At 40.1% G+C, this 25,450-nt stretch overlaps 1 protein-coding gene across 2 annotated transcripts; it reads left to right on the top strand.

Annotated features, from left to right (window-relative positions):
* Nucleotides 1–7,464: 7,464 nt before the first annotated feature.
* Serpinb13 (serpin family B member 13) lies at nt 7,465–24,272 on the top strand. 2 transcript variants are annotated; one of them, XM_052736433.1, is made up of 8 exons: nt 7,465–7,629; nt 8,129–8,185; nt 9,576–9,578; nt 19,423–19,551; nt 19,915–20,032; nt 22,046–22,188; nt 22,367–22,522; nt 23,871–24,272. In XM_052736433.1, the coding sequence occupies exons 1-8, from the start codon at nt 7,465–7,467 to the stop codon at nt 24,270–24,272; spliced, it is 1,173 nt and encodes a 390-aa protein (XP_052592393.1). The 2 variants fall into 2 exon arrangements, with proteins under 2 accessions (XP_052592393.1, XP_052592394.1); XM_052736434.1 differs by lacking the exon at nt 9,576–9,578.
* Nucleotides 24,273–25,450: the final 1,178 nt, after the last annotated feature.

Genomic DNA, 25,450 nt, shown 5'->3' with positions numbered 1-25,450 from the left:
ATGGTGGTGCATGCTGGAACCTCAGTCAATACCCAGGAGGCTGAGGTAGACAAATTGCAAAGTGGAGGACAGCCTGAGCTACACCGTGAGAGCTTGTTTTAAAATATAAAACCAAAAGTAAAGCGAAATTTCAAGTATGGTTTAAACACTATCACAAAGTGCAGCGATTGTAGCCGCTACTCAGGGAAAAAGACAAAACATCTCTCCAAATGTCCTCCTTGCCCTTTTCTAGTATGCCTTTCTTCCTTGACTTGTAGCATTCTAGTTTAGCTTTGCTGCCTTGGAATTTCACATAAATACAATCATGTTCTAGGATTCTTTTATACTTAGCTACTTTAAAAAAATACTGTTTGTGAATCAATCCACTTTACTTTCTGCAGTTTTCCACAATGTGAGCAGATCACAATTAATTTTTAAAGTGCTGTTGATGCGCATTTGGCTTCCTGGTATCTGGCTATTTTGAATAAAGCTGCTCTAAACCCTTGCATACATGACTCTGGGTGCCCTGCATGCATTTAACTGTATGCATACTTTACGTGGAATTGCCAGGTCATGGGGTACATATGTTCAATTTCAGAAGTATCTTCTGTTTAATGAAAGCGTTTAAATTTTATACAGCACAATCTGCTAATCTTGAGTGTTATTGCCGGTGCTTTTGTGTGTCTTACTGTAGCCCAGTAATCTATTGATAATGGAAATTTCCATATGGTGTCTGGGAGTGTAGTCAAGATTTCTTTTTCCCCATTGGGTATCTGATGGACTGAGTATAATTTGTTGGGAAGTCCATTCTTTCCTCATTGCCCTGCAGCAACAGCTTAAGTCAAATGTGAACATATGACTGTTCCAGCCCCGCCCGTCCCTACACCAGACAGGCTTAGTTATTTAATAATAGGTCTCCTATTTGATACGATAGCTCATCTCTCCTCCTTCTTACTCTTGAAGGGTTGTTTGGCTACTCTTGGCCTCTTTCTAGTTCCTATAAATTTGGTATCAGTTTGCCAATGTTTTGAGAAACAAAACCTGGAATTGTGACTAAGATTGCAGTGAAGAGTCTGGAGAAAATGGACATCTTTAAGATACAGAATTTTCCAAACCACAAGTTGAACAAATGCTTCCATTTACTTAGTCTGCTTTACTCCTTTAAATTGTTTATATTTTTTTCTGTTAAAAATTTGCACAGCTTTTGTATTTACTTAGCATATGTTGATTTTTGAATTTTGTTTCACAAGTTGACAGATAAAATTGTGTGTGTTGTGTATGTTTTGGTGAATGTGTATTGTAATGACTGTGTCTAGGTACTTAGCTACACATTACATTTTTTACTTTTTTTTTTTTTTGAGAAAGGTTCTTTCAGTGTAGTGTAGTCAGGCTAGCCTAGACTCCTGCTGCCTCTATTTTCTGAGTGTTGGGATTACAGGTATGTGTCATCATACCCAGCATTCAATAGACTTTTGATGTTCTTTAAATTATATATTAACATTTTCTAATATTTGCTGTCAGTATATTTGATTTTTATATTAATCTTGCTTTAAGTAATTTTTCTATATTTGCTCTTTATTTTTATGTTTGTTTCAATTCTTTGGTGAATATAATTATATTTTTTCTTTTGAACAATTAGCTAATTAATTGATCAGTTAATTAACATCCCTATTGTACTTCTGAGGGCCTCTGATTCAATTTTGAATGGATGCAGTGATGGTGTGCACAGCTTTTTCATATCTTCTTATTGTGTATATAACTAATATTTGTTGTCCACCAGGATCACAGTTCTTTTATTTTAGATTCTGTGTCTCAACCCTAAGTAAATCAAAGGAAAACATTATTTACAGTAATCAATGTTTTCATTATGATCACACTTAAGTAAAATTCCAATGATACACACAAAATCTTACATTTGATAGACCCCAAAATCTAGGGTTCTACCTTCTCAAGTGGGCGCCCCAAGAACCCAGACTCCGGTCCAGTTGCTGCAAACAGCATGAGGTTTATTGAAGTGGCTGTACAGTCGGGCTTCCCTTGTCCTGAGGGCAAGAGTCATATTGCACTGCAGCCACATGGGGGTTTTTAAAGGAAAAACACACAAAAGCCACAAGGTTACAATTCCTATACAATTTCGTTCCTATACAATTGATTTATGTCTAGAGGCTAATTTCACAAGATCATGGTCTGATCACAGAGTGATTACAGAGTTGGTACAATCACATCCGCATGGACATTCTTCCTGAAACCTCAAGGGGCTATCAGGGTGGGAGTGAAGTTTACACAAAGGTTACAGTGGTCCTTCCTGGAACACTTGCAGTTATCCCAGTCACAGTTGAGCGCATCTCTTAATAGAAATCTCCTTATATTGTTACATTGTGGCAGGGGGGTAGTTGAGTAATGACTGAGTCAGGTTGCCCTTGGAACTAGCTTTTTAGTTCCTCATTCTCCTGGGGCTTGGGGGGTGTGAGCCTGAAGGGTTAGGGTCTTTCACATTTTAGAAAATTTTCGAGTCATATTTCACCTTAGTTTCCTTGTTCTGATCACAAGGAGAAAACTCTTTTCTTTCTCTATGTTTCTGTCTCCCTATAAGTGCTTCCAAGGGACATGAAAGTTGATAAACTCCTTGCACAATGTGAAAAAAAGTCAACATATTAATTTAAAAGAACCCAAATCTATATCCAAAGAGAAATTTTTATAGGTCTTGTTGAATTAATAATTTATGTAAAGGAAAATATATGTAAGAACCACTGAAGAATTTTGTAAATTTTGCAGAAGCAGTGGGGTGTTTGGACTAGGTATAAAAGCATTTGTCTTAGGTCAAGTACATTAGAAGCAAAGCCAAAGATACTTATTTTTGTTCTTGCAATTTTTTTCAGAGGGAGGAGATGCTTTGAGAAAAGAAAGTTGAGGCAAGGGGAAGCATTAATTGTTAGTATGTTTCCACTAGAGATTTGATTTTTTGATACCACAGGGCAAGTCTAGAATGAAGATTACATGACAGTCCAGCCTGATGAGGAGGATGAGGCACTTTCATTCCCATGTAAACTTTGTTATCCAGTTTCACACATGGGTGTGATGGGTTCTAGTCATTTTACCCCCATTTCTCTCCTTCATTCCTCCCCCCACTAAACCTTTCTTTTTCACAAGTCTCCCTCTGTTTTCATGTCTTCTTTTTGTGTGTGAGCCACTGAAGTAGACCCACTGTGTGAGCATGGGTGGGAAACTGTTTTCTTTTGTGTGTGAGCCACTGAGTTGAACTAGAACCACTGTGAGCAAGGGTGGGAGACTGTTTTCTTTTTGTGTGTGAGCCACTGAGTTGAACTAGAACTGCTGTGTGAGCAAGGGTGGCAGACTGTTTTCTACAGCATGAGCACTGGTTGCTGTGCCATTCTTCTCCCATTAACCACTAACTAGCAATGGTCTCTCAGGAAGAGGTGAGGTCTCAGATTTCTCTCCTACTCACGGTGACATGTCGATGGGGTCAATCTTGTGAAGGGCTTTTGTAGAGAACCACAACTGCAGTGAGTTCATGGCTGCAATGTCCATAGCAGGCCCAAAAGATACCATTTTGCTGCATATCTCCCCATCCTCTGGCTCTTACATTAATTTCTACCTCCCCTGCCCAGTGTTCCCTGAGCCTTGGAAAGGAGTGATATAGACACCTCATTTAGGGTCAAGCATGCCACAATCATTTATTCTCGGCACTTTGACAGTTAAGAAGTTCTTGCATTAACCACCACCCCCTGAAATAAGTATCTTAGATGAAGGCTGAATATCACTAGCCTCAGATGGTGATCAGGAATTGGATGGGAACCATCTTTTTATATCTGTTTTCTATGAAGCCATGGCTGGATAGATAGATTCCATTCAGATGAGAATCACTGACCCAAGTAAAGGGCAGATGTACATGCTGGGAAAAGAATCTGGTTGAGACACAGCAGCTTCTAGAACAGCATTATAGACTTGAAGAACAATGATGTAAGTAAGTATAAGTAATAGTAGACTCTGTAACAGAGCAGTGAGATATGGGAGAGGATAGAGAATCCAGGGTAGCCTGCTTCAGGGCTTGCCTATTTCATCGTTTTACTCACTGGCACCAACATTTTCTTTCCTGAGGCTATTCTGAAACCAGACAGAAGAGACTGATAAAGTAGAAGAAATGGAAAGAATCTCTCGATTGGGGATTATGACAATACTGGGAATACGGAATGGAAATGTGTAAGCAGATGGAGTCATTCCAGTGTCCACTAGTTTACAATAGGAGCAGTTCCTGTTGATGGTGATGGTCAATGTATGACTGTGAGTGGGCCACTAAAGGAGAGCCAAGAAGGTCAGGGAGATGCCATGAAGATGCATAGAAACCATGGAGTGGTGGGAGCCGTTAGAAAGGACAGAGAGGCCAAGTGCAGGGGACCAGAAAGACCTACTATTTGGGAAAGGGTAGTACAAGCAAGATAGTCAAAGGGTCCCCAAGGGTGCATTGAAGTTAAATGAAGGGAGAGTGGCTTGAGGGCAGCAAGAGTGGGATGGAGCCATAATGGTCACTGGGTATGAATGGCTATTCCCAGAGAAGACCAGGAAATGGCTGCTCTAAGGGAAGCCAAGTTCCCCTGGAGAAGCAGAGGAAATGTTTCTTAACAGGAGCAGAGGGCAGCTGGGAGTATCTTCACAGTGGGCCACAGAGAAAAGATTGCAGAATAAAAGTGGACAGGCATATTAAAGCATGAAATAGTATTGTAGACCTGTAAAGTTACTGTATCATTGACATTAGGGTTAACTAGAACTAATTAAAGCCCCCTAACATTTCCATTTGACTGATGTCAGGGTTAACTATAATTAAATGTTGAGTCTTTCTAAACCTTACCTAATTTGCATATTTCCAGTGACAATTTAAAAAGGAGAAGCTAATTAAAAACTGCTTTGAAATTGCTTTAAAGGCCATAATAATTTTTTTAAGAAACAAAAAAAGTCAACTGTGAATATTGAGATGGGTTTGTACATGAGCTATGCCTTAAGGATGCATCTCTCAGAAGGCCCTTCCTTCTTCAAGTTTGCTGGAGCTACATCGCCATCCCAGGATGAGTTGCTCAGCAACAATGAAAAACCCTCACACCTTTGATTAAGACTGAAGCTGAGTCTAGTCTTCAATGTTTCTCTTATTCTTTTGATGAACTGGTAATGCCAGTTGGGATGTTCCAGGGTTGGCAAAACTGGACTTTGGAGGTGAAGTTTCCTATCGAGCTTTCCCCACTTCGTAGATTGTTTTCCTGAACCACATGGGGTTGTTGAATATTCATGAAGTATTTAGCATTAAGCACAGTGTCTGGTGCATGGTAGACTCAATAATTGTTTATTGAATGCATTCTGATGGGATTCTTCTTAATTAGTGAACAATTATTTGGGAACAGCGATGGTTTTGTGTGTGTGTGTGTGTGTGTGTGTGTGTGTGTGTGTGTGGTTTGTGTGGTGTTTGTGTGTGTGTATGTGCCTGAGTGCATTCATATGCCTGAAAGTTTGAAGTTGCCTGCCCAGTTTTTTCCTCTTTTTTTCTAGTTCATACCTTGTATAATTATGTTCTTTAATCTTATTTGCATTTGGCACCACAAAATAATAAATAGGCTTGTCAGGGCCAAACACAGTTGTTCTGTGGTAAAAAAAAGCATGCTTTAACTGGTGTCTTCATTAGGCTACATAAACAAATGGTGCCCAGCCTTGTCTGTGAATCCATCCTAACCACCACCCGGGTGATTAAAAGCTTTAATGCTGGCTCTCACCACAGAGAGGCTTACTCTTTCTAGGTCAGGGCTGGGGCAGAGATGCTTAAGTCCCTCAGAAGAATATGATGTATTTCTAAGGTACAAAACTGCTGCTCTACAGAGTCTTTCCTCCCTGCTATCATTTAAGGATGAAAGGCCTCTCCTGGCTTGGTCCCCTGGCTCACAGCCATAATTCCCTTGACCTGGCCATTGCAATTCTATCCTGTAGTCCTGATCTGAACATCTGCTTTCAATCTTGTTTTGTTCTCTGGTGGATTTGTATGTCTTTATGCTTGGTTTCTAATCAGAATGTCCAAAGGAGCTTGAAGAAGCTCACTTCCTGTGTATCTGAAGCATACATTATTTGGGTTAAAGTTGAAAAGGCAGTTGCTGATAACTTTAAGTACATGAATTCAAGGCCACAAGGAAAATAGAGGGAATTAAGCTGTCAGTTTTCTCATAAACCTTGTGTGATATTTTTATTAGGGAAATTGTCATTGAGAAACCAAAGGCTGTTTCACTGGAAAGACGAACTGTAATGACGAGGGAGAGGCAGAGAGAGCTATAAATTAAGGACCTCAGCTACTAGCTTCACATAGCCTCCTAGTTGCTTGTCCAGCCACTTCTGTACCTTCACGAGCCAGGTAAGTTATTCCTCAGATCCAGCCTAAGAGCCTGTGTTTTGAGAATAACAATGCTTGAAATAAATATATTTTATTGAGCATAGACTCTTTTTGAGGTGATTTTATTTATTTCATGGTCCAAATGGTCAACGCTGTTTAACTTTTCCATTTTGTTTGATAGTGAGTTAAATCTTTTTATTTCTGAGTAAGGACTCCCTATAAAGAAACTGAGGCTGAACCTCTTACAGTAAATGTGGGCTGGTGGGATTTCATAGCAGGGATTAGACTTAGAGTATGAGGGCTGTCAGGTTTATTCACTCTACTTTGCTTTGGGTTTCTTTCAAAGACTGTGAAATAAATGCTGAAGAAAACAGTGCATAATTGTACTCTACTTCTTTATTTCCAGTGAATATTAACTGCTCTTTGAAAATTATTTTTTAATTAATAACAGTAAGATTAGCTCATTGAATAACCTAAAACAATGCAAAAAAAGAAAAGCACAAGAAAAAAAACTACACCCACTTAATAATCCATGTCTGGGATGCTCCACTGCCCTTTAGGAGAAAATTCAGTCCATCGTATACTTTTTGTGAGGTTAAGAATCAGGGGTTAGGGGACTTAATATGTTCTGTTACTCTGGATTGGATTTGGATCTGTTGAGAAATGCGAAATGTCAAATTGAATGTGAAGCCAGTGAGGATTTCTGTGCTTGGAGAACTCTGTCTTACTACAATCTGGGCAGCTGTGTGAGCTGCACACCAGCAGGTCAAGGGTGGGTCTGTTCAGAGAACTTATTATAAGATGTGGAGGTGGGAAGCAGATTCTGACTACGGATAAACAGGATAAACAAGAGGAGAAAACCATTAAGGCATTACCCTACCTCCTGGGGAGACAAAAACTGAAAACTACTGGATGAAGCTAGACCTCCAGCTGACTAATGTCTCCTGCTGTGGGAGCAGAGGCAGGGGCCAGGCTGCTGTTCTGAGAGGGTCCAAAGTCTCAGTGTTCTGGGTAAATGAAAGAAGGTGTGACCACAGCATCAAGCAGCCAGTCCAGATGATATGTTGATTGTTATTGCTGTTTTAGATAGCTTGGAAACCATCATGGACTCACTAGGCACAGCAACCGCACAGTTTGGGTTTGATCTTTTCAAAGAGCTGGATAAAAGAAACGATGGCAACGTCTTCTTTTCCCCCGTGGGCATCTCAACAGCCATTGGCATGATCCTCCTGGGGAGCCGAGGAGCCACTGCCTCTGAGTTACAGAAGGTGGGGAGCTTTCTTTGCTTGTCAGGGGTTTAAGCCTCTAGTGTTGAAAATGTGCTCATCTTGACCTGGCAAGAAAACAGATGATGAAGATGTGGAGTAATTTCAGGTCTGTCAGGGAAGGCCTCTTCCCCCTCTAGATACCACAGTACTATTTTCTCTTTGATGCTTGGAATTCCTTTGAGTGGGAGTGTGATGAGTAGCCTTGTCAAAAGTCATTATTCTCATAGTTAAAGATAGACTATGAAAGACCAAAGCCTCTCTCATCAGCAATGTAATTTCTATTTGGTCTACCTGACATATCGAAGATCTTTGAAGACCTAAGTGAGTCCATGACTAGATTCCTCTGAAGATATCAGTGAGCAAACTAGACATTTCCCTGGTTTGTCAAGGAGATGATGTTGCCTGTATACCCTTGAAAAGACTTTAGTGCCAGCCTTCCCTTGACTATGGGAAATTTATCTCTATTCTAACAATAATGACAATGTTTTCTCTCTACCAGGTACTTTTCTCTGAAAAAGGCACAGGAAGTTTCAGAATAAAGTCTGCAGAAAAGGAGGTGGGTCACATTTTACATCCTTTAGTGTGATTACATTTTAGGTGTAGGATCGATGTAGAGGAGTCCTAGGGAAAGCATAAGGGGTAATACACCTCATCTACTCTCAGGAGTGGGTAATACACCTCATCTACTATCAGGAGGGGGTAATACACATCATTTACTATCAGGAGTGGGTAACACACCTCATTTACTATCAGGCAGTAGTCACTGGAGCCAAATAATGTTTCTAGGCATATTAGTTCATGTTCTGCTGCTATAACAAAGTACTGGAGTCTGAAAGCTTTATAAATAAGAGCCTACTTATTAAGCATATCGTTTTGGAGGTTGAGAGTCCCAGATTGTCTTTATGTGTTTGGTTTCCATAGAGAGTCTTCTAGAATGCATTATAATGTAGAGGATTAAGGGGGTGAACACTGGTGACACACAGAAGAGGTAAAGCTTGTGGGCTGGTCTTGCTTTGTAAAATGTACTCTCACAAGAACTAACTTTGGAAGATTACCATTAATCTCCTCCGAGGGAAGTGCCTTTGGTGACCTAATCACCTTCCCTACTAGGTCCCTTAAGTGTCTCACCACCTCTTAACATCGTTATACTGGGGTTATACTCTTAGAACATAAACTCCTGGGAGAAAAACCACCTCTAATCACAGCATTTGGACTGTATACAAATAGTAAATTCTCAATAACAAGAAGAGATCACAACTTTAACAGACAAGTCACTATGAATGCTGGCACACCAAAAGGTTTTGATAACAGCTTTGGAGTTACGGAGAACTGGGTTAAGTTTTGGCCTGGGCAGGTCAGGACTATGGGACTTTGGCAAGTAATTTGCTTTCTTTAGTCCTTTGTGACATTTCGGATAGAATCATCTAGATCATACATTTAACTCACCTAGTACTGGTGGGAGCAGTGAACAATATTATTGCTAAACTGAATTAATATCTTGCCCCTCCTGCTAATATTTCCTTAAATACTATCAGCACAGGAGCATTGGTCATCTTCCAGATCTAGCTTTATGGTATCTCTTGCTTGGTCTTACCAAATACAGGGTGGGATGGGGTCCATTAGGTCAGGGTTAGCATCTAGAGGTGATCAGGGCTCTCAGAATGGCACAGTTGCTCTGACAGTAACCACAACCCAGTACTTCTGCAGTTTAAATAACGTAAGAGTCTGTGTGTTTATTTTATAAGTGGGCTCCGGGACTGGCGGGACTTGGCGGTGGGAGCTGGAGAAAAATTCTCCAGCTACACTTCTCATAAAGTCATGCTTTCAAACTCCCAACATTGTGAGCTGTTCACTTCTAATCCCACAATGCTAGGTTATCTGGGTGGCTCAGTTTCAGTTGTGGACTTGGGTTTCCTTCTCGGAGATTTTTAACTGAGTTAGGTCAGGTGGTTGCTCCCATGAACACTCAACTGAGACATGTAGTGACTTCTAGAGTGCTTACCCTTTTTAGCACAATAGTCCCTGAAGAACCTTCCTGAAGATTACACAAGGAATCTTACCTGGGACTGATGCCCTTATCCTGGGTGGAGAGGTTCATGACTGGGGGGAAGTTGCCTCTCAGCTTTGGGCAGGTATAATTTGCCCTCTTCTACCATGAACCAGTTCTGTCCCTTCCCCAGGAGTTTTTGGGAGCTGAAGAAATACAGAGTAGAGGTACTGACTGAGACAAGGATATTGGAGATGGAGCATATTCCAGAGGACTGCTAGCCCAATATCCTTAATAAATGAATAAACAGACGAGCAAAGTCCAGTGACAGGCTTGATACTTGAGTATTCTGAACCTTTCTGTTCCAAAGTGATACTAAAATCTCAAGACTATGTAGGAAGATAGAAGGAATAATGTAATGAGTACCTCTCCTAGTGTGAGGAAAATATCCATTCCCATTCCTTGATGCACTCCTTAACTTCCCTGAACATAAACCTTCTCTCTTGAGAGTGGAGGCTCTGTTCTCCAGACTTAAGAATTCATTATCTCAATGTACTTCTTATTTTGCTACAAATGGCGTCTTTTGCCATCATCCTTTGCAATGCAGTTAGTTTTGGACCAATATTATAGTCCTAGTGGGTGCAATTTTACAGCTGTTTATTTATTTGTTGTGTTAATGGGCCTTCCTTCCTTCTTTCCTTCTTATCGCAAATAATGTGTAAATTATCCTTTTACACAAGTCTTCTGGTTTGCCTGGGTTGTGGGTGGTGTTCAGTCAGGCGAGCACTTAAAATGCATCTGACTTGACTTGAGATATGCTCAATATTTACTATATTTCAGGGGCATAGTATGAAATATTCATATAGAAATCATTAATTCTATGTGTTGTATGTTGAAACAATATGGTATCTAGCATATATGAACATAAGATTTTTCTTGTATTTATATACTGAAATGACATTCTAGGTATTTTGGATTAGGTAATATATTTTTAAAATTAATTTTTCTTTATTTTGATTTGTTTGAAAACAGATTTATTGAACTATAATTCATGTATTCTGAAATTTACCTATTTCAGTTGTATAATTCAGGGGTTCTTAGTAAGAAACCAAAATTGTGTGACCATCATAATCACATTTAGATCATTTTTGTCACCATAAAAGGGATCTCCACAGCCATCGGTACTCATCCCCATGTCCCTTTTCCCTGCCTCCACTTAACATTTCTCCTTCACCCTCAGGCCCTAGAAAGTTCTTACCGACTGTCTGTCTATACTAGACACTACTTAAAAATATCCCTTCTGTCTGAGTATAAACACACATCCTTTGACCAGCATTTCCCCCTTGGGTTCTTTCCTCCTACATACCCCACCTCTGGGAAACAGCATTTTATTCTCTGCTTCTGTACAAACAGCAATTTTAGGTTCTCCACATGAGTGGGACAAGGTGGAATGTGTGCTTTTTTATGCCTTGCTTATTTCATGTAACATAGAATTCTCCTAGTTATTTCATGTCATCTCAAAGGACAAGATTTTTCAATGGCTGAGTAGTGTCCAATTGTGTGTCTGTGAACGTGTGACATATTCTTTAGTTACTTACCTGCTTTTGTAACCTTTCAAATGTAATTACTAGGGAGCTTGTATTACATGTGAGGTTCACATCTGTGTACAAATGTTAATAAAAATTAATTATTACCAAGTTGTTCTCTAAAAGGACTGTATCGACACTTATCATTATTAATAGTGATTATAGGTTCATTTCATAATTTCATGCAACTGTCCAGAAACACTAAGGCTTAAAATCCCATAGCCTTACAGCCCTTGGGCATCTGTGAGTCTATGTACTCTGTCTGCTTTTTTTTTTTTTTTTTGTTTCTACTGGTGAACATATGACTTTTCTATGTCATTGGAATGGGTTTAATTAGTAGAATTTCTAGTGGTAAATCTTTTATTTGTGCAATAATATACTTAGTCATGATATTTCAAAATTAAACACATTTGGTTTACTAATATTTTGTTAGTTTTAAAAATGATATAAATGATGTCAAAAATGTTTTTCTTGAACATTTTTTGTCCAGTTTTTAGTATCAAAATAACACTAGACTCTTAAAATGAGCTTATTACATGTTTTAAACATATAATATTTTATCAGTTCTTCAAAAGTTTCACATATGTATACAGTGTGTTTGCTCACATTCATCCTCCCCTCCCCAAGTCCTCTTAGATTACCCCACCTCTTAGTTCCCCCCCAACATTCACGTCCTTTTAAATAAATTTAAACAAGTCATAGAGTCCAGTTTGTGCCGCCCACACACTCCTGAGTGTGGTGCCATCCACTGGATCAGTGTGACTTTAGAGAAAGCCAACTCTTCCTTCCCTAGAACCCATCAACTGCCAACCGCTTCTGAGCCAGAGGTTGGCCTCCTGAGCCTCTCCCATCTCTCTGCTCGAACCCTGACTGGCGCAACCTTGAGTGGGTCTTGTGCAGGCAACCACAGCTGTTGTGAGTTCATGAGTACAGAGGTCCTGCCATGTCCTGAAGACACGTTTGTCATGGTCCTTCCCAACCTCTTGCTTTTAAAATCTTCCGTGATGGTCCCTGGGTCCCATTTATGACTGAACACATATTCTCTGTACTTTGAACAGTGATTTTTAAATTATGGATGCATTTAATTCAGAAAACATCAATTTATTGGTTAGAATTTGGGTTAAAACTATTTTGGCCATTGCTTTTTCCCCCTTTTTAAAAATGTGATTTAGGTTTTTATTTACTTAGTGGATTTCTTTTTTCTTTTCTTTTTAAAATTATTATTAAGAGATTTTCTATTCATTTTACATACCAACCATAGATTCCCCTCTCCTCCTTGAACTGCTTAGTGGATTTCTTATTAAAGAGTTGTTTTGAAGCCAGGTGGTGGTGGCACATGCCTTTAATCCCAGCACTCAGGAGGCAGAGCCAGGCAGATCTCTGTGAGTTTGAGGCCAGCCTAGTCTCCAAAGTGAGTTCCAGGACAGGCACCAAAACTACATGGAGAAACCCTGTCTCAAAAACACCCCCCCCAAAAAAAAGAGTTGTTTTGACTCCTTTCTCATTTCCCTTCGTGTCTAGTCTATGGACAGAACATTTTAACTTTAATATAGTCTGGTATTTGAAATTGATGAACACCTAACGTCTAATGCTCTACTCCTTATGTCTGCCTTCCCTTTATGTACCAACAACACAGCTTAACCTCTTTTTTAGATCATATATTCATAATTAGTTTTTATGCTTAAAAATTCCCTACCAGATTGAAAAGTGATTTATTTACTACAGGATTTTATGTTTTCTATATATTTCCTGTTATAAGACAGTTTTATATTTTCACATTTTCTATAGTTACTTATCATCTTTTCATTTCAACTTGAAAGGCTCCATTAAGCACTTCTTAACAGGTCCTCCCCTTTTATTTAACTGGAAAAGTATTAATTTCTCCTTTGCTTTTGACAGGAAGCTTTACTGGATATAGTATTCTTGGTGTATTCTTCTTTTCTTCCAGTACATTTTAAATAGCATACCAATCCCTTCATAACAGTTTTTTTTCCCTGAGAAATCTGTCACTCTAATAGATGCTCCCTTGTATGTAACAATCGTTTGGTTGCTCTCTAGACTCCGTTTGTGTGACTTTGGACAGTTTGGTTATGGTGTGTGGCTCCAGAGGTCTTTGTAGCTTTGTCTTGGATGGAGATCTTTGAGTTTCTGAAGGTCTGTACTTGTTGAGAGCCAGGCTGATCAAGACTTTCTCAGAGGCCCCGATGAAAAGGAAACTAGCTCTGTGTCTTTCCTCCCTTCTTTCCTTCCCCTCCCTCCCTCTCTCCCTTCCTTCTTTCTGTTCTTTTGTTGAGACAGGGTCTCACTATATATTCCTAGTTGACCTGGAACTTCCTATGTAGACATGCTGGCTTTGAATTCACAGAGATCTGCCTGCTTCTGCCTTCTGAGTGCTGTGATTAAAGACGTGCACCACAATGCCAAGCCTGGGATATACATTTCAATAAAATTGTTGGAGTACACAGAATCTGCTAAACCACCAAGTATACAAAAACACTTTTCTGGGCATGGTCTTCGAGGAGCTTGTGTGTGGGATGGAGCTGGAGATTGTGAGCTGCTACACAGGCATTTCTTGTGTCTACTTTGAGCACCACTGCACGGTTCAGTGTACAGGTCCCTTGTTTGGGTCCCTCCTGTTGGTCCCCAGAAGTCAGAATGCTGGAAATACTTCACTCTTTTCTTTCTCTCTTCTCCCTGGGGCCTCGTCAGGAGCAGGCTCACCTCTGTAGTCTCCATGCTGTGCTGTTGGAAGGTGCTGTGGTGAGTGAGTTCCAAGGATTTCTCTGCTGGTTTCAGGGCACTCTGCTTTACACTCACTTAAGGGCTACAGGGACCTTTGAACTGGTTTGGAAAATTTCCCAAGGTGGCTTTGTTACCATGAAGTCTCTTTGTGGGGAGACTTGGACTGCCTATCCTGCCATATTTCAGGTGTCCTTGGTGGTTTCCTTAGTAACACTTTACATGTAGTGGATTTTGTCACACTGTGTGAACTCTGCTATGTTTGAATGACTATATAGCTGTGTATAGAATTCTCGGTCTATATTTTTTGGTAGTCATTGGAAGATTATTGTCTCATATTCTAATATTACTATTGGCCAACTGGTTTAGTTGGCATCCTTGGTAGTGAGCTATCACTATTTTTTACATTTAAAAATTTCACCACTATTTGTCTAATTATGGATTTCTTTTATTTACTATAACTTTGATTAGCTATAATTTCTAAATAAAAACTCACACATTTCGTGCACACTTTCAGGAGTCATTTATCTTTTCCCGCTGTGTGCGTCCCAGAGACTGAACTCCTGTTGTCAGGTTTGTTGGTGGCAAGCGCCTTCTCTGGAACCACCTTGCAATCCTCTCATAAGTTTTTGACATAAAATAAGACATAAAAATGGTTCTGCACCATAATTTCTAATATTCTGTTGATAAGCTCAAAAAGGATTTCAGTTTTCTTTATCTAATTTAACTATTTTTTCTCCTCAAAACCCAGCATTCATGACTAATTAAATTTTTTTTATTAAAAGAACTTATACTTTTCATTATTTGTAAAAATTCTCAGTCATTAAATTTTTGAGTAACATAACATCCCCATTTTCTCTTCAGTTGCCTTTTTTAAAAATGCCAGAACTATTCTATTGCCAAGATTTCTTAATGTCAGGGATATTTTCATCCTTTTTTGTCTTTGGAGTTCAGAGGCAGTTGTTTAGAGTAATCTTCAGGTGACTAACTCAGCATTAACAAACAGCACCGGCAAGCTGTCTAACCATGCAGTGGACTTTAATTTAAATGCTAATCAAATATTCATTTATAGGAGCATTAGTTAATCTAAGCTGAAAAATATAGACAAGCATTTGTTTCTTAAACATGCTTTCTTTCTTCTCCCTTTTATTGAAAATAGATTATTTTCTCATACAATATATCTTGATTAGTTCCCCTCCCTCTACTCTTCTAAGTTCCTCTACATCTACCCTTCCATCTGGGTCCATCTCCTTCTGTGTCTTACTAGAGAAAACAGGCTAAGAGATAATAACAAAATGTAACAACATAAAACACAGTAACACAGCAAACCAACAGAAGGAGAGTGTCCCGAGAGAAGGCACAAGAGTCAGAGACCCATTGTTCACACACCCCGGTGTACTCAGAAGTTTTCCTGTGTCCCGCCTGTTCCGCAGGCACTCAGACCCAAATAAACACACAGGGGCTTATATTAATTATGAACTGTATGGCCATTAGCTCAGACTTATTACTGACTAGCTCTTACACTTAAAATTAACCCATATTTCTTATCTAAGTTTAGCCACGTGGCTTGGCACCTTTTCTCAGTTCTACCTTGTCATCTTGCTTGCTTTGTGTCTGGCTGGCGACTCCTGACTTTTTTCCTTTTTCTAGTATTCTGCTAGGCTGCTCCCCGCCCCCCACCTATACTTCCCACCTGGCTACTGGCCAATCAGCATTTTATTTATCAACAAGTCAGAGCAACACATATTCACAGCACACAGAATGACATCCCACAGCACCCAGGAGTCCCATAAAAATACTAAATTGAACTGAAAGCCATAATATATATATGCAGAGGACCTGGTGTAGACCTATGTTGGCTCTGAATTTGCTTTTCAGTCTCTGTGAGATTGTATGAGCCTTGCTCAGTTGATTCAGAGGGCCTTGTTCTCCTGTTGTCCTCCATCCTCTCTGCCTCTTATACTCTTTCCATCTCCTCTTCCTAGGGTTGTCTAAGCTCTTAGAGGAGGGATTGGATAGAGACTTCCCATTTAGAGCTGAGTGTTTCAAAGACTCTCTCTCTGCATAATGGCCAGCCAAGGGTCTCTACATATGTTCCCATCTGCTACAGAGAAGCTTCTCTGATAATGAATATGGCACTGATCTATGAGTACAGCAGAATGCTATTAGGAGTCATTTTATTGTTCCTCTTTTAGATCAGTAGTATTTGGCTTTACCCTAGGTCTCTGGGCTATCTTGTCTCTGATTCTTGGTCACCCAAGTGTCAACTATGGGTCTATTTTGTGAGTGGGCCTTAAGTCAAATCAGACATGGGTTGGGTTCTTCTACAAGTTCTGTGTCTCCATTGCCCTAGCATATCTTACAGGCAGTAGAGATTGTATGTAGGCCAAAGGTTTTGTGGTTGAGTTGGTATTTATGTTTCTCTTTTTGGTAGCCTGCAGAGTTTCTTCCCACACTAAGGACACTAGAATGCAGGGGTGAAGTTTCCATATAGGCACCAGCTTGACTTCTCCACATTCAATGATTTGTGTGGTTGTTGTCCTTGGCAATTGGGCCCAATGTCAGTTTGCAGAGAGCACTCCATTGTCTTGGCAACAGTCTGTGTTGTTTGGGTATTTCCATAGGATGCCCTTAGCCAAGAACTAAACTGAATGCAGCCCAGGCCTGCTACTGGAAGCCTTGTTTGGTGACACGATACGGCCAGTTTCTACTGTAATAGGTTCCCATATTATCCCTCAAATGCTCCTCAATTAGATCTGTCTCTCCCTGCATTCCCTCCCACAACCCTATCTCTCCCATCTCCACCTGATCCTCCTGTTCCTGTCCACACCCATCCCCAGTCTACTTGTAACATCTGTTCTATTTTTCCCTCTCAGGGAGATCCATGTGTCCCCCCGATCCTTTTCTTCTGTACCTAACCTCTCTCAGTCTATGGAGTAGATAGAGGACTGTAGGTTGTTTATCCTTTATTTAATGACTAATATTCACATATAAGTGAATACATGCCATATTTATCTTTCTGGATCTAGGTTACCTCACTTGGGGTGAATTTTTCTAGTTACATCCATTTGCATGCAAATTTCATAATGTCATTTTAAAAACAGCTGAGAAATACTTTATTGTGTAAATGTATTTTGTTTTCTTTATCCATGTTTCAGTTGAGAGACATCTAAGTTGTTTCCAGGTTCTTGCTATTATGAATAGTGCTGATATGAACATAGTTGAGCATGTGTCCTTGTGGTATTGAGTATTCCTTGGGTATATACCCAAGAGTGGTATAGCTGAGTCTTGAGTTAGATCAATTCCCAATTTTCTGAGGAACCACTTTATTGATTTCCATAGTGTCTGTACAAGTTTCTACTCCCACCAACAATGGAAGAGTGTTTCCCTTCTCTATTTAGACCTTACAATTCTTTTTATTTAAGAATATTTTCCCCATTCATTCTACATATCAACCACAGATCCCCCTCCCATCCCTCCTCCCACTGCCTGCCCCGCAGCTTCTCAACCCACCCTCCATCCCTCCTCTAAAGGGTAAGGGCTAGACCTTACAGTTTTTAATTGGATTATTTGGTTTGCTGATATCTAGTTTCTTACGTTCTTCATATACTTTGTATATTGACCCTCTATTGGATGTGGAGTTGGTGAAAATCTCTTCTCATTCTATAGGCTGCCATTTTGTCCGATTGATGGTGTCCTTTGCCTTACAGAAGCTTTTCAGTTTCATGAGATTCCATTTATTGCTTATTTTAGTGCTTTTTTTATTGGTGTTCTCTTCAGGAAGTTTTCTTCTGTACCAACGTGTTCAAGGCTATTTCCCACTTTCTCTTCTATTCCATTCAGCATATCTGGATTTATCTTGAGGTTTTTGATCCACTTGGACTTGATTTTTGTGCAGGGTAATAGATATGGATCTATTTGCATTCTTTTACATGCAGTCATCCAGTTTTTACTAGTACCATTTGTTGAAGATGATGTAATTTAAACATGTTTTTAAGGATAGACATTCTCCAGAAACATTTTCCTGCATGGGAGAGCTGATGTGAATATCTAAATATTTGTGTATGTGTTGTGGCTGTTTGCTATGTTCCCATGAGTTTGATTGGGGGCTTATTTGTTCACAATGTATAATTTTGGAACATGATCTTGTACTTGGTTGATGATCTTGGGGATACAGTGAAGCCTGTGGTGTATTGATGACCTTAAGGACACAGTGAAGCTTGTAATGTAGTCAGTTTTGTGATGAAGATACCTTTTTACTTCTGGAATAGGATCTTGGGATTTTACCAACTCCAGGCCATTACCAAGATAGTATAAACTAAAACCCCAAACCTGTTTGAAAACAGGGTTTTCTTCTTTTCCATTATTTGTAGATCATCTTAGTCACAAATGACTCACTAGGAAATTAATGCACATTAAACTCTTAATTGCCAAAGGGTGTGATGCATCTGACCTGTTCACTGCATGCCCCTACCAACCCAAGCAGTCAGAAACTCATTGCTAGCCACTTAAAGTCTCCTAACAGCAAGGAGGCAGCAAAGGTCATCTCCATAGATACTGCCAGAACAGTGAGGATGTACACTTTCAATTCAATTCAATTCAATTCAATCCATGTCTTCAAATAGTCATTAATTATTTGCAAAAGTTAGCTGTCTATTATTTTTTCTGGTACTGTGGTAGGCAGTTGAGACATGATAAATGAAAATAAGAGGCACAATAGAGAATTAAATAAACATTTAGACATCACATTGTACAAGAAAATGGCTTTTCAGTTCTCATGTGGAATCAGGAATAGACCACTCACTTCAAAACTAAATTGCTTCTCTCTGCATCCTCTGTGAATTAAAAAACTGGAGCCCACCCACCAGATCACGAGACAATGTTCTGCTCTGTTCTAATGAAGTGTTCTTGCTCACTCAGCTTTGCCACACAATGTCCACAGCACACAACCAGAAAACTGGTGTACCCCACAGAACATACCCAGAAGATTTTGATCTTCTTTTCAAAAACAGTGACAAATATCACTTTAGTTCAATTTGCAGTTCTGATAAATTGCTTACTCCGTGAAGAGTCACTTTTATTTTCCACCATTTGAAAGAGAAATATCCAAGTGTTAGTGGAGGGGAATTATCTGTGGGATCATTTACATTTCTCAAATGTTTAGAGTCTGTGGGTGGATAAAAACCAAATTGTGAAACACTTAGTCTTAGTGAGCAGTTACATTGAGACCCAAATCGATAGCTGGATCAGAAAAGAAAGATCTGTGGTACTGCGGCTGTTGGAGATTTCTTTGTGAAGCTCAGATTGGGTATGACTTGTATCTGGGTTTGTAGAAAGCCAGATGACATCCAGGACCAATGGACATTTCTATTTTTCTCTCAAATTTGCTCATTAGAGGGACCCTAACTACATCCTTTTGGAAGGGAACTTAGGCTTGCTTTTGCCAAGATAACTCACTGAGTTTTTGTCTTGATTTTGAAGATTGAGAAGACAGAAGAAATATATAATCAATTCCAAAAGCTTTTGACTGAAATAAGCAAATTCCCTAATGATAATGAACTGAAAATAAGCAACAGGCTGTTTGGAGAGAAAACATACCTCTTCCTTCAAGTAAGTTCTGCTGTGTCTGCCACACCCGTGTGTGGTAGTAACAAGTAGCCAATACCCCTTTTAGGACTGAGTCCTGGGGCCATGCTGCTAAGCTGGCTGCTTGCCACAGCCCTGTTTTACCAGTCTCTCTGGCCTGCTCTCCAGACATGCAGCTCCTCTTTGAGTCCAGGGAGCCTATCCCCAGCTTCTGCTTTGATTGCGTTGCACCTGATGACAGTGGAGTGAGAACCATTTTCCCAGGACCTAAAAATTCAAATTTTGACATTGGCTTTCCTAATGAACAGACACATTTATTAAGAGGTGTTTGTATTTGATACATAAGTTCCTCAATCTCTTTCTATTTCTTCCTTATCTCTCCTAAAGAAATACATAGATTATGTTGAAAAATATTACCATGCATCTCTGGAGCCTGTTGATTTTGTAAATGCTGCAGATGAGAGTCGAAAGAAGATTAATTCCTGGGTTGAAAGCCAAACAAATGGTAGAGTATGGATGGGTTTTTCACCAAAAAGCATTTCTTGACTACCAGCTATGACCAAAGCCTTGGGCTCGAGGCTGCATAGATGCCAGGTGGATGAGCTTTGGGAAGAGCTAAAGATGGGTACAGGCAAGATTAGGCATAAAGTTGGAGAGGGTACTGCAGGGGATGGGATGGCCTTAGCATCTGTGCAGAGAAGCCATGATGGGGAATTGTTTGCACAGGCTGTGAATCACACTACCTTTGCAGTTCCAGGGCTGGTATCATGCTTGTCTTTAGCTTATTCTTTGTATAATAGACTTTCTCTCTGAGTCTGGAGCCCCAGATGCAAATGGCATAACGAGTTTCCACTCTGTTAGGTGAGGCACACACAGCTCTTCCACCAAGACCTGCCTGCTGCCTACAGCTAGGGTCACCCAGGCTTCTTTCCCACCTGAGCATCTTGTAGGGATGAGTAAATCTTCAGAGACTTCCACAGTAAAGATTCGAGGACTATCTCCCCACTCTTGTAGGGATGATGAAATCTTCAGAGACTTCCACAGTAAAGATTCGAGGACTATCTCCCCATTCTTGTAGAGATGAGGAAATCTTCAGAGACTTCCACAGTAAAGATTCGAGGACTATCTCCCCATTCTTGTAGGGATGAGGAAATCTTCAGAGACTTCCACAGTAAAGATTTGAGGACTATCTCCCCATTCTTGTAGGGATGAGGAAATCTTCAGAGACTTCCACAGTAAAGATTCGAGGGCTATCTCCCCATTCTTGTAGGGATGAGGAAATCTTCAGAGACTTCCACAGTAAAGATTCGAGGACTATCTCCCCATTCTTGTAGGGATGAGTAATCTTCAGAGACTTCCACAGTAAAGATTTGAGGACTATCTCCCCACTCTTGTAGGGATGAGGAAATCTTCAGAGACTTCCACAGTAAAGATTCGAGGACTATCTCCCCATTCTTGTAGGGATGAGTAAATCTTCAGAGACTTCCACAGTAAAGATTTGAGGACTACCTCCCCATTCTTCTCTTATCATTTTCTATGACAAGTAAATTGTATTACAAGTATTAGAGAAATATTAAGATGGAAATACTCTTTGGGGAGAAATAGGTAACATCTACTGTTTTCTATTACCACTATTAATGAAATTTGCTGTGACAGTGAATATTTGTATTTTATCTACAGAAAGAAATAAAACAACCAGAAAACAAGGGTATTTTGAAAGGTTGGCTGAACAGAATTTTTCAGTATTTAGTGTAGTGTGAACTGAACAAGAATTAAAAATGCAAGTTTCTGGGACAGAGGAGATCCCTGAGCAACATGAATACCAGAGTTCAGATCCCCAGAGCCTATGTAAGCGCTGAGCACAGTGGTGTGTGTATGTAACTAGCACTTGGAGGTGGGGTGTCACAGGGTAGAGAGAGGTGGATACTTGCTGGCCAGCTAGCATGCTTGAACTGGTGAGTTCCTGGTTCAGGGAATATCTTTGTCAAGGTGGAGTGTGATTGAGGAAGATGATTTGATGTCAGACTTTGGGGTGCACAGGTGAGCACCCCCTCTCATATATGCACTTTAAATTCTGTTTCTTATAAATAATTTCTGAATCACAGGTGAGGACTCTGTTGGATAGATAAGAATAATAGCTAAAAAAGAGTGCTTAAGACATGCCAGGTAGTGATTACAGGTACATACATATTAAACCACTTATTCATTTCAACAAACCCATGAGGTATGTTATATTTCTATTTTATAAATGTGGAAACGGAGGCACACATAGTGTAGATAAGTTGCCTAAGATTCCTTAGTTGATAATAAATACAACGGCATGGTAACAGACAATCTGAGAATTTCCCTGCTGACTCTGCCAGCAAATCCTTGGTGAACAAGGCTCCTCAAGGGTTAACAAGGTGTTGACTTGGCTGCAGTGTTAATGCTTATCCAAGGCCACCTGAATCCATACCTGCCATGCACATAGTTTGTGATTTGCAAGACAGACCAATCTTTTCTGTTCTTCTGTTTTCAGAAAAAGTCAAGAACCTGTTTCCAGAAGACTCTTTTAACAGCTCCACCAAGCTGGTGCTCATTAATACAGTTTATTTTAAAGGCTTGTGGGACAGGGAGTTTGAGAAAGAACATACCAAGGAGGAGGAGTTCTGGCTGAATAAGGTATGGTCCTTTATCTACATGGTCAGCTTACGTCTGACATGTGCAGTCTAAAGTCATTTGGCAAAATGCTTGTTCAGTAACTCAGGGCTCCGGCACCACTTGAGGTTGTATTATTTTCACGGGCTACTTGGGTGCCGTGTGATTTTGGTCTTCATGTTTTTGTCTCTATTTGTTGTAGAACACAAGTAAACCTGTGCAGATGATGAGCCAGTGCAGCTCCTGCAGCTTTGCCCTCTTAGAGGACCTGCAGGCCAAAATTGTGGGGATTCCGTATAAAAACAACGATCTCAGCATGTTTGTGCTTCTGCCCAATGATGTAGACGGTCTGGAGAAGGTAAACCTTGGCATCTCCTGGCCGATACCGTTTTTAACACTCCGTATTGCATCCCTTGTACCTGAGGAGCCTGGGAACAGGGCTTCTGAACAGAATTTGATGCCTGGCTGTGCCACTTGAGGAGTATTTCTCACTCTGCAGTGGTTACCAGCTGATCTCCATTGAGAAATAGACTTGTTGAGAATAACTGGAACACAGTTGTGGTGAGATGAGCTAAATGAATATTTTAAGTTGTATGGGGATGGTTCAAAAGAGTCCCTACCATTCTGAGGAGTCATTAATGTCTATGAACTATTTGCTTGGAAAATCATGTATGCATGTGTACAAAGCTTTTGCATGCAATTCAGCAAAGCCCTTCAATTTTGCTTTTCTTCTTTTGATCATCATTCTTTACTTAGGCCCACCCACTTTCTTGTCAAAATGATGAGGCTAGTGTTTTGTGTTCTGGACACCAGGAATGTGTAGCTTCAAATACATATTCTTTAAGTAGTTTCTCAACAATAAATCCTCCCAACTTCCTTGTTCCTCAACATTCTCATCTGTGAAATTGACCTCTGTGAGACTTGATACATGGCATTTTCCTGTGACTAGGGAAGTGCAGCCTAGTATATGTGGAGGGCATAGAAGGCACTCAGTAAAATTATAAATTGGAAATATTTTGGAACAATATGAAACATGTATTGGAACATCACACACACACACACACACACACACACACACACACACACACACACACACACACACCCTGATACAAAAACCTCTTTCTGGACGTCACTGAAACGAAGTGATTCAGAAGGAGAAAATTGACTTCCTTGGTCAAATCAGCAGTTCCAACATTGACTACAGTAGGGTGCCTAGTTTGAAATTCATAGTAATTGTTAATTTCTATTTGCAGAATTTATCAGCATATATTAGAATGCTTCATACATATTTGATGTCTGCAAGGGGAATGGATAATGTTGACTGTTACATAACACATAGCAACTTGACTCAAGTGTTATCTAACTTTATCAGTTTATGAGAGACACTTGGTGTAAAGTTAAATACATATAAAATAGATATCCACTGTGAATACATATATTTATACATATATAGAAACTAGAAGAGAGCAGGAATTGAAATGTAGAATTTGAAATGTCTTGTTTTTAGTTTGAAAAATCCACTTCTTGCTATATACAGATAATATAACAGAGGAAAATAAACTAGAGAATATAAGACACCAGTCTTTTATGTAGACAACAGACTGAAATGGAAATTCTGCATTTGTTATTAAAAGTAATAATTTTTCTGACTCGCTGGAGCCAGTGTGAGCTTTTAAAATGTTCCCGGATTTCCCTTAAAACTGTAGATAATCGATAAACTGTCTCCTGAGAAGTTGGTAGAGTGGACCAGCCCCGGACACCTGGAGCAAAGAAGAGTGGACCTGCGTCTGCCCCGCATGCAGGTGGAGGAGAGCTACGAGCTGGAGCCCATGCTGGAAGCTATGGGCATGCGCACCGCCTTCAGCGAGTGTGGGGACTACTCAGGCATGTCTGCACGCTCCGGGCTGCACGTCCAGAAGTTCCTGCACAGATCCTTCATGGTGGTGGCCGAGGACGGAGTTGAGGCCGCTGCGGGCACTGGCATGGGCTTCATGGTCTCGTCAGCCGCAGGCTGCGAACTTGTGCACTGTAATCACCCGTTCTTGTTCTTCATCAGGCACAGAGAGTCCGATAGCATCATCTTCTTTGGCAGGTTTTCTTCTCCCTGAGATGATCAAGGGGGGATACGGCCCCATCAGGCAGTGCTCGGGTTGACAGACCGTGAGATTCATACACCTGCTTTAGAGGCCCTCCGACCTCAGGCGCATTGGCAGCCTAATTTGAGGCCGGTCAGCTCCAGCTCAGTTCTCCCCTGATTTCCCTTGAAAGTCCATCAGTACCAGGAACGTTTTTTTTCTGCACTGAGGGGAAAAATTGCCTTCTTTCCCCTCCTTTTTCTTTCCTTCCTTTTTTTTTTTTTTTTTTTGATAAAGAGTACGGACTCTGTGGGGGAACTACAGGGTTCATCCACTTCTAGTATTTTGGCATATTACGACACACAAGTAAAATAAAATAATAATTTACTCAATTAATGTGTTTCTTTGTTTCCTTTCCTGATAGATACTGGGGACCTGTACTTAGGCAAGAGAATTTAGAAACTGTCAATGAAATACAAGTGAAATGCCAGAACAAATTAAACTACAGTGCATGAGGCAGAGAGGTTGTCTTGTTTCCTTCTCCATTCTGACAGTATATACCCCATGTTCGTTTCAAAATCATTTTGGTATTAGAAATAATTGCTAAGGTAAGTGTACCTGATCAGGCGTTGGAAAGTAGGTATTGGATTATCCTTTAGAAGAGTGGTCCTTTTCTTTCTTTGCCTTCTTTAATTTTCCTGTTGGATTCTTGAGGGATGTCTACTGCCAGATGACATTTTCTTCTTAAAATTTTTTCTTTTATTTTTGAGATTATAATTTAGCATTTCTCCCTCCCCACCCTTCCATGTACCCCTTTTTACTCTCTTTCAAATCCATGGCGCCTTCTTCATTAATTGCTACATACATATATGTACATTTATCTACATATGCATTCCTAAATATAATCTGCTCGGTCTATATAATGTCACTCGTATGTATGCTTTCATGGTTGACACTTTGGTGTTGGGTAATCAGTTGGTGGGCTTCCCTGGGGAACATTATCTCTCCCACTCTCAGCAATCCTTATTTGACTATAGTTCTTTTTTTTTCTTCAATAAAAATGTCAGTCTCTTTATTTTTTTTATTTTTTTCATTTTGTGTTTTTCTTTTGTTTTTATTAAGAAATTTTCTATTTATTGACATACCAACCATGGATTCCCCTCTCCTCCCTCCTCCTGCCCCCCAGCCCCCCCCCCCCCAGCCCACTTCCC

The sequence above is a fragment of the Peromyscus californicus genome, unplaced genomic scaffold (assembly GCF_007827085.1).
Source record: "Peromyscus californicus insignis strain IS unplaced genomic scaffold, ASM782708v3 Scaffold_14__1_contigs__length_90479793_seg_1, whole genome shotgun sequence".
NCBI classification, from domain to species: Eukaryota; Metazoa; Chordata; class Mammalia; order Rodentia; family Cricetidae; genus Peromyscus; species Peromyscus californicus.
Note: the sequence above shows the minus strand (reverse complement) of the source record. Positions and strands in the feature narration are given on the sequence as shown.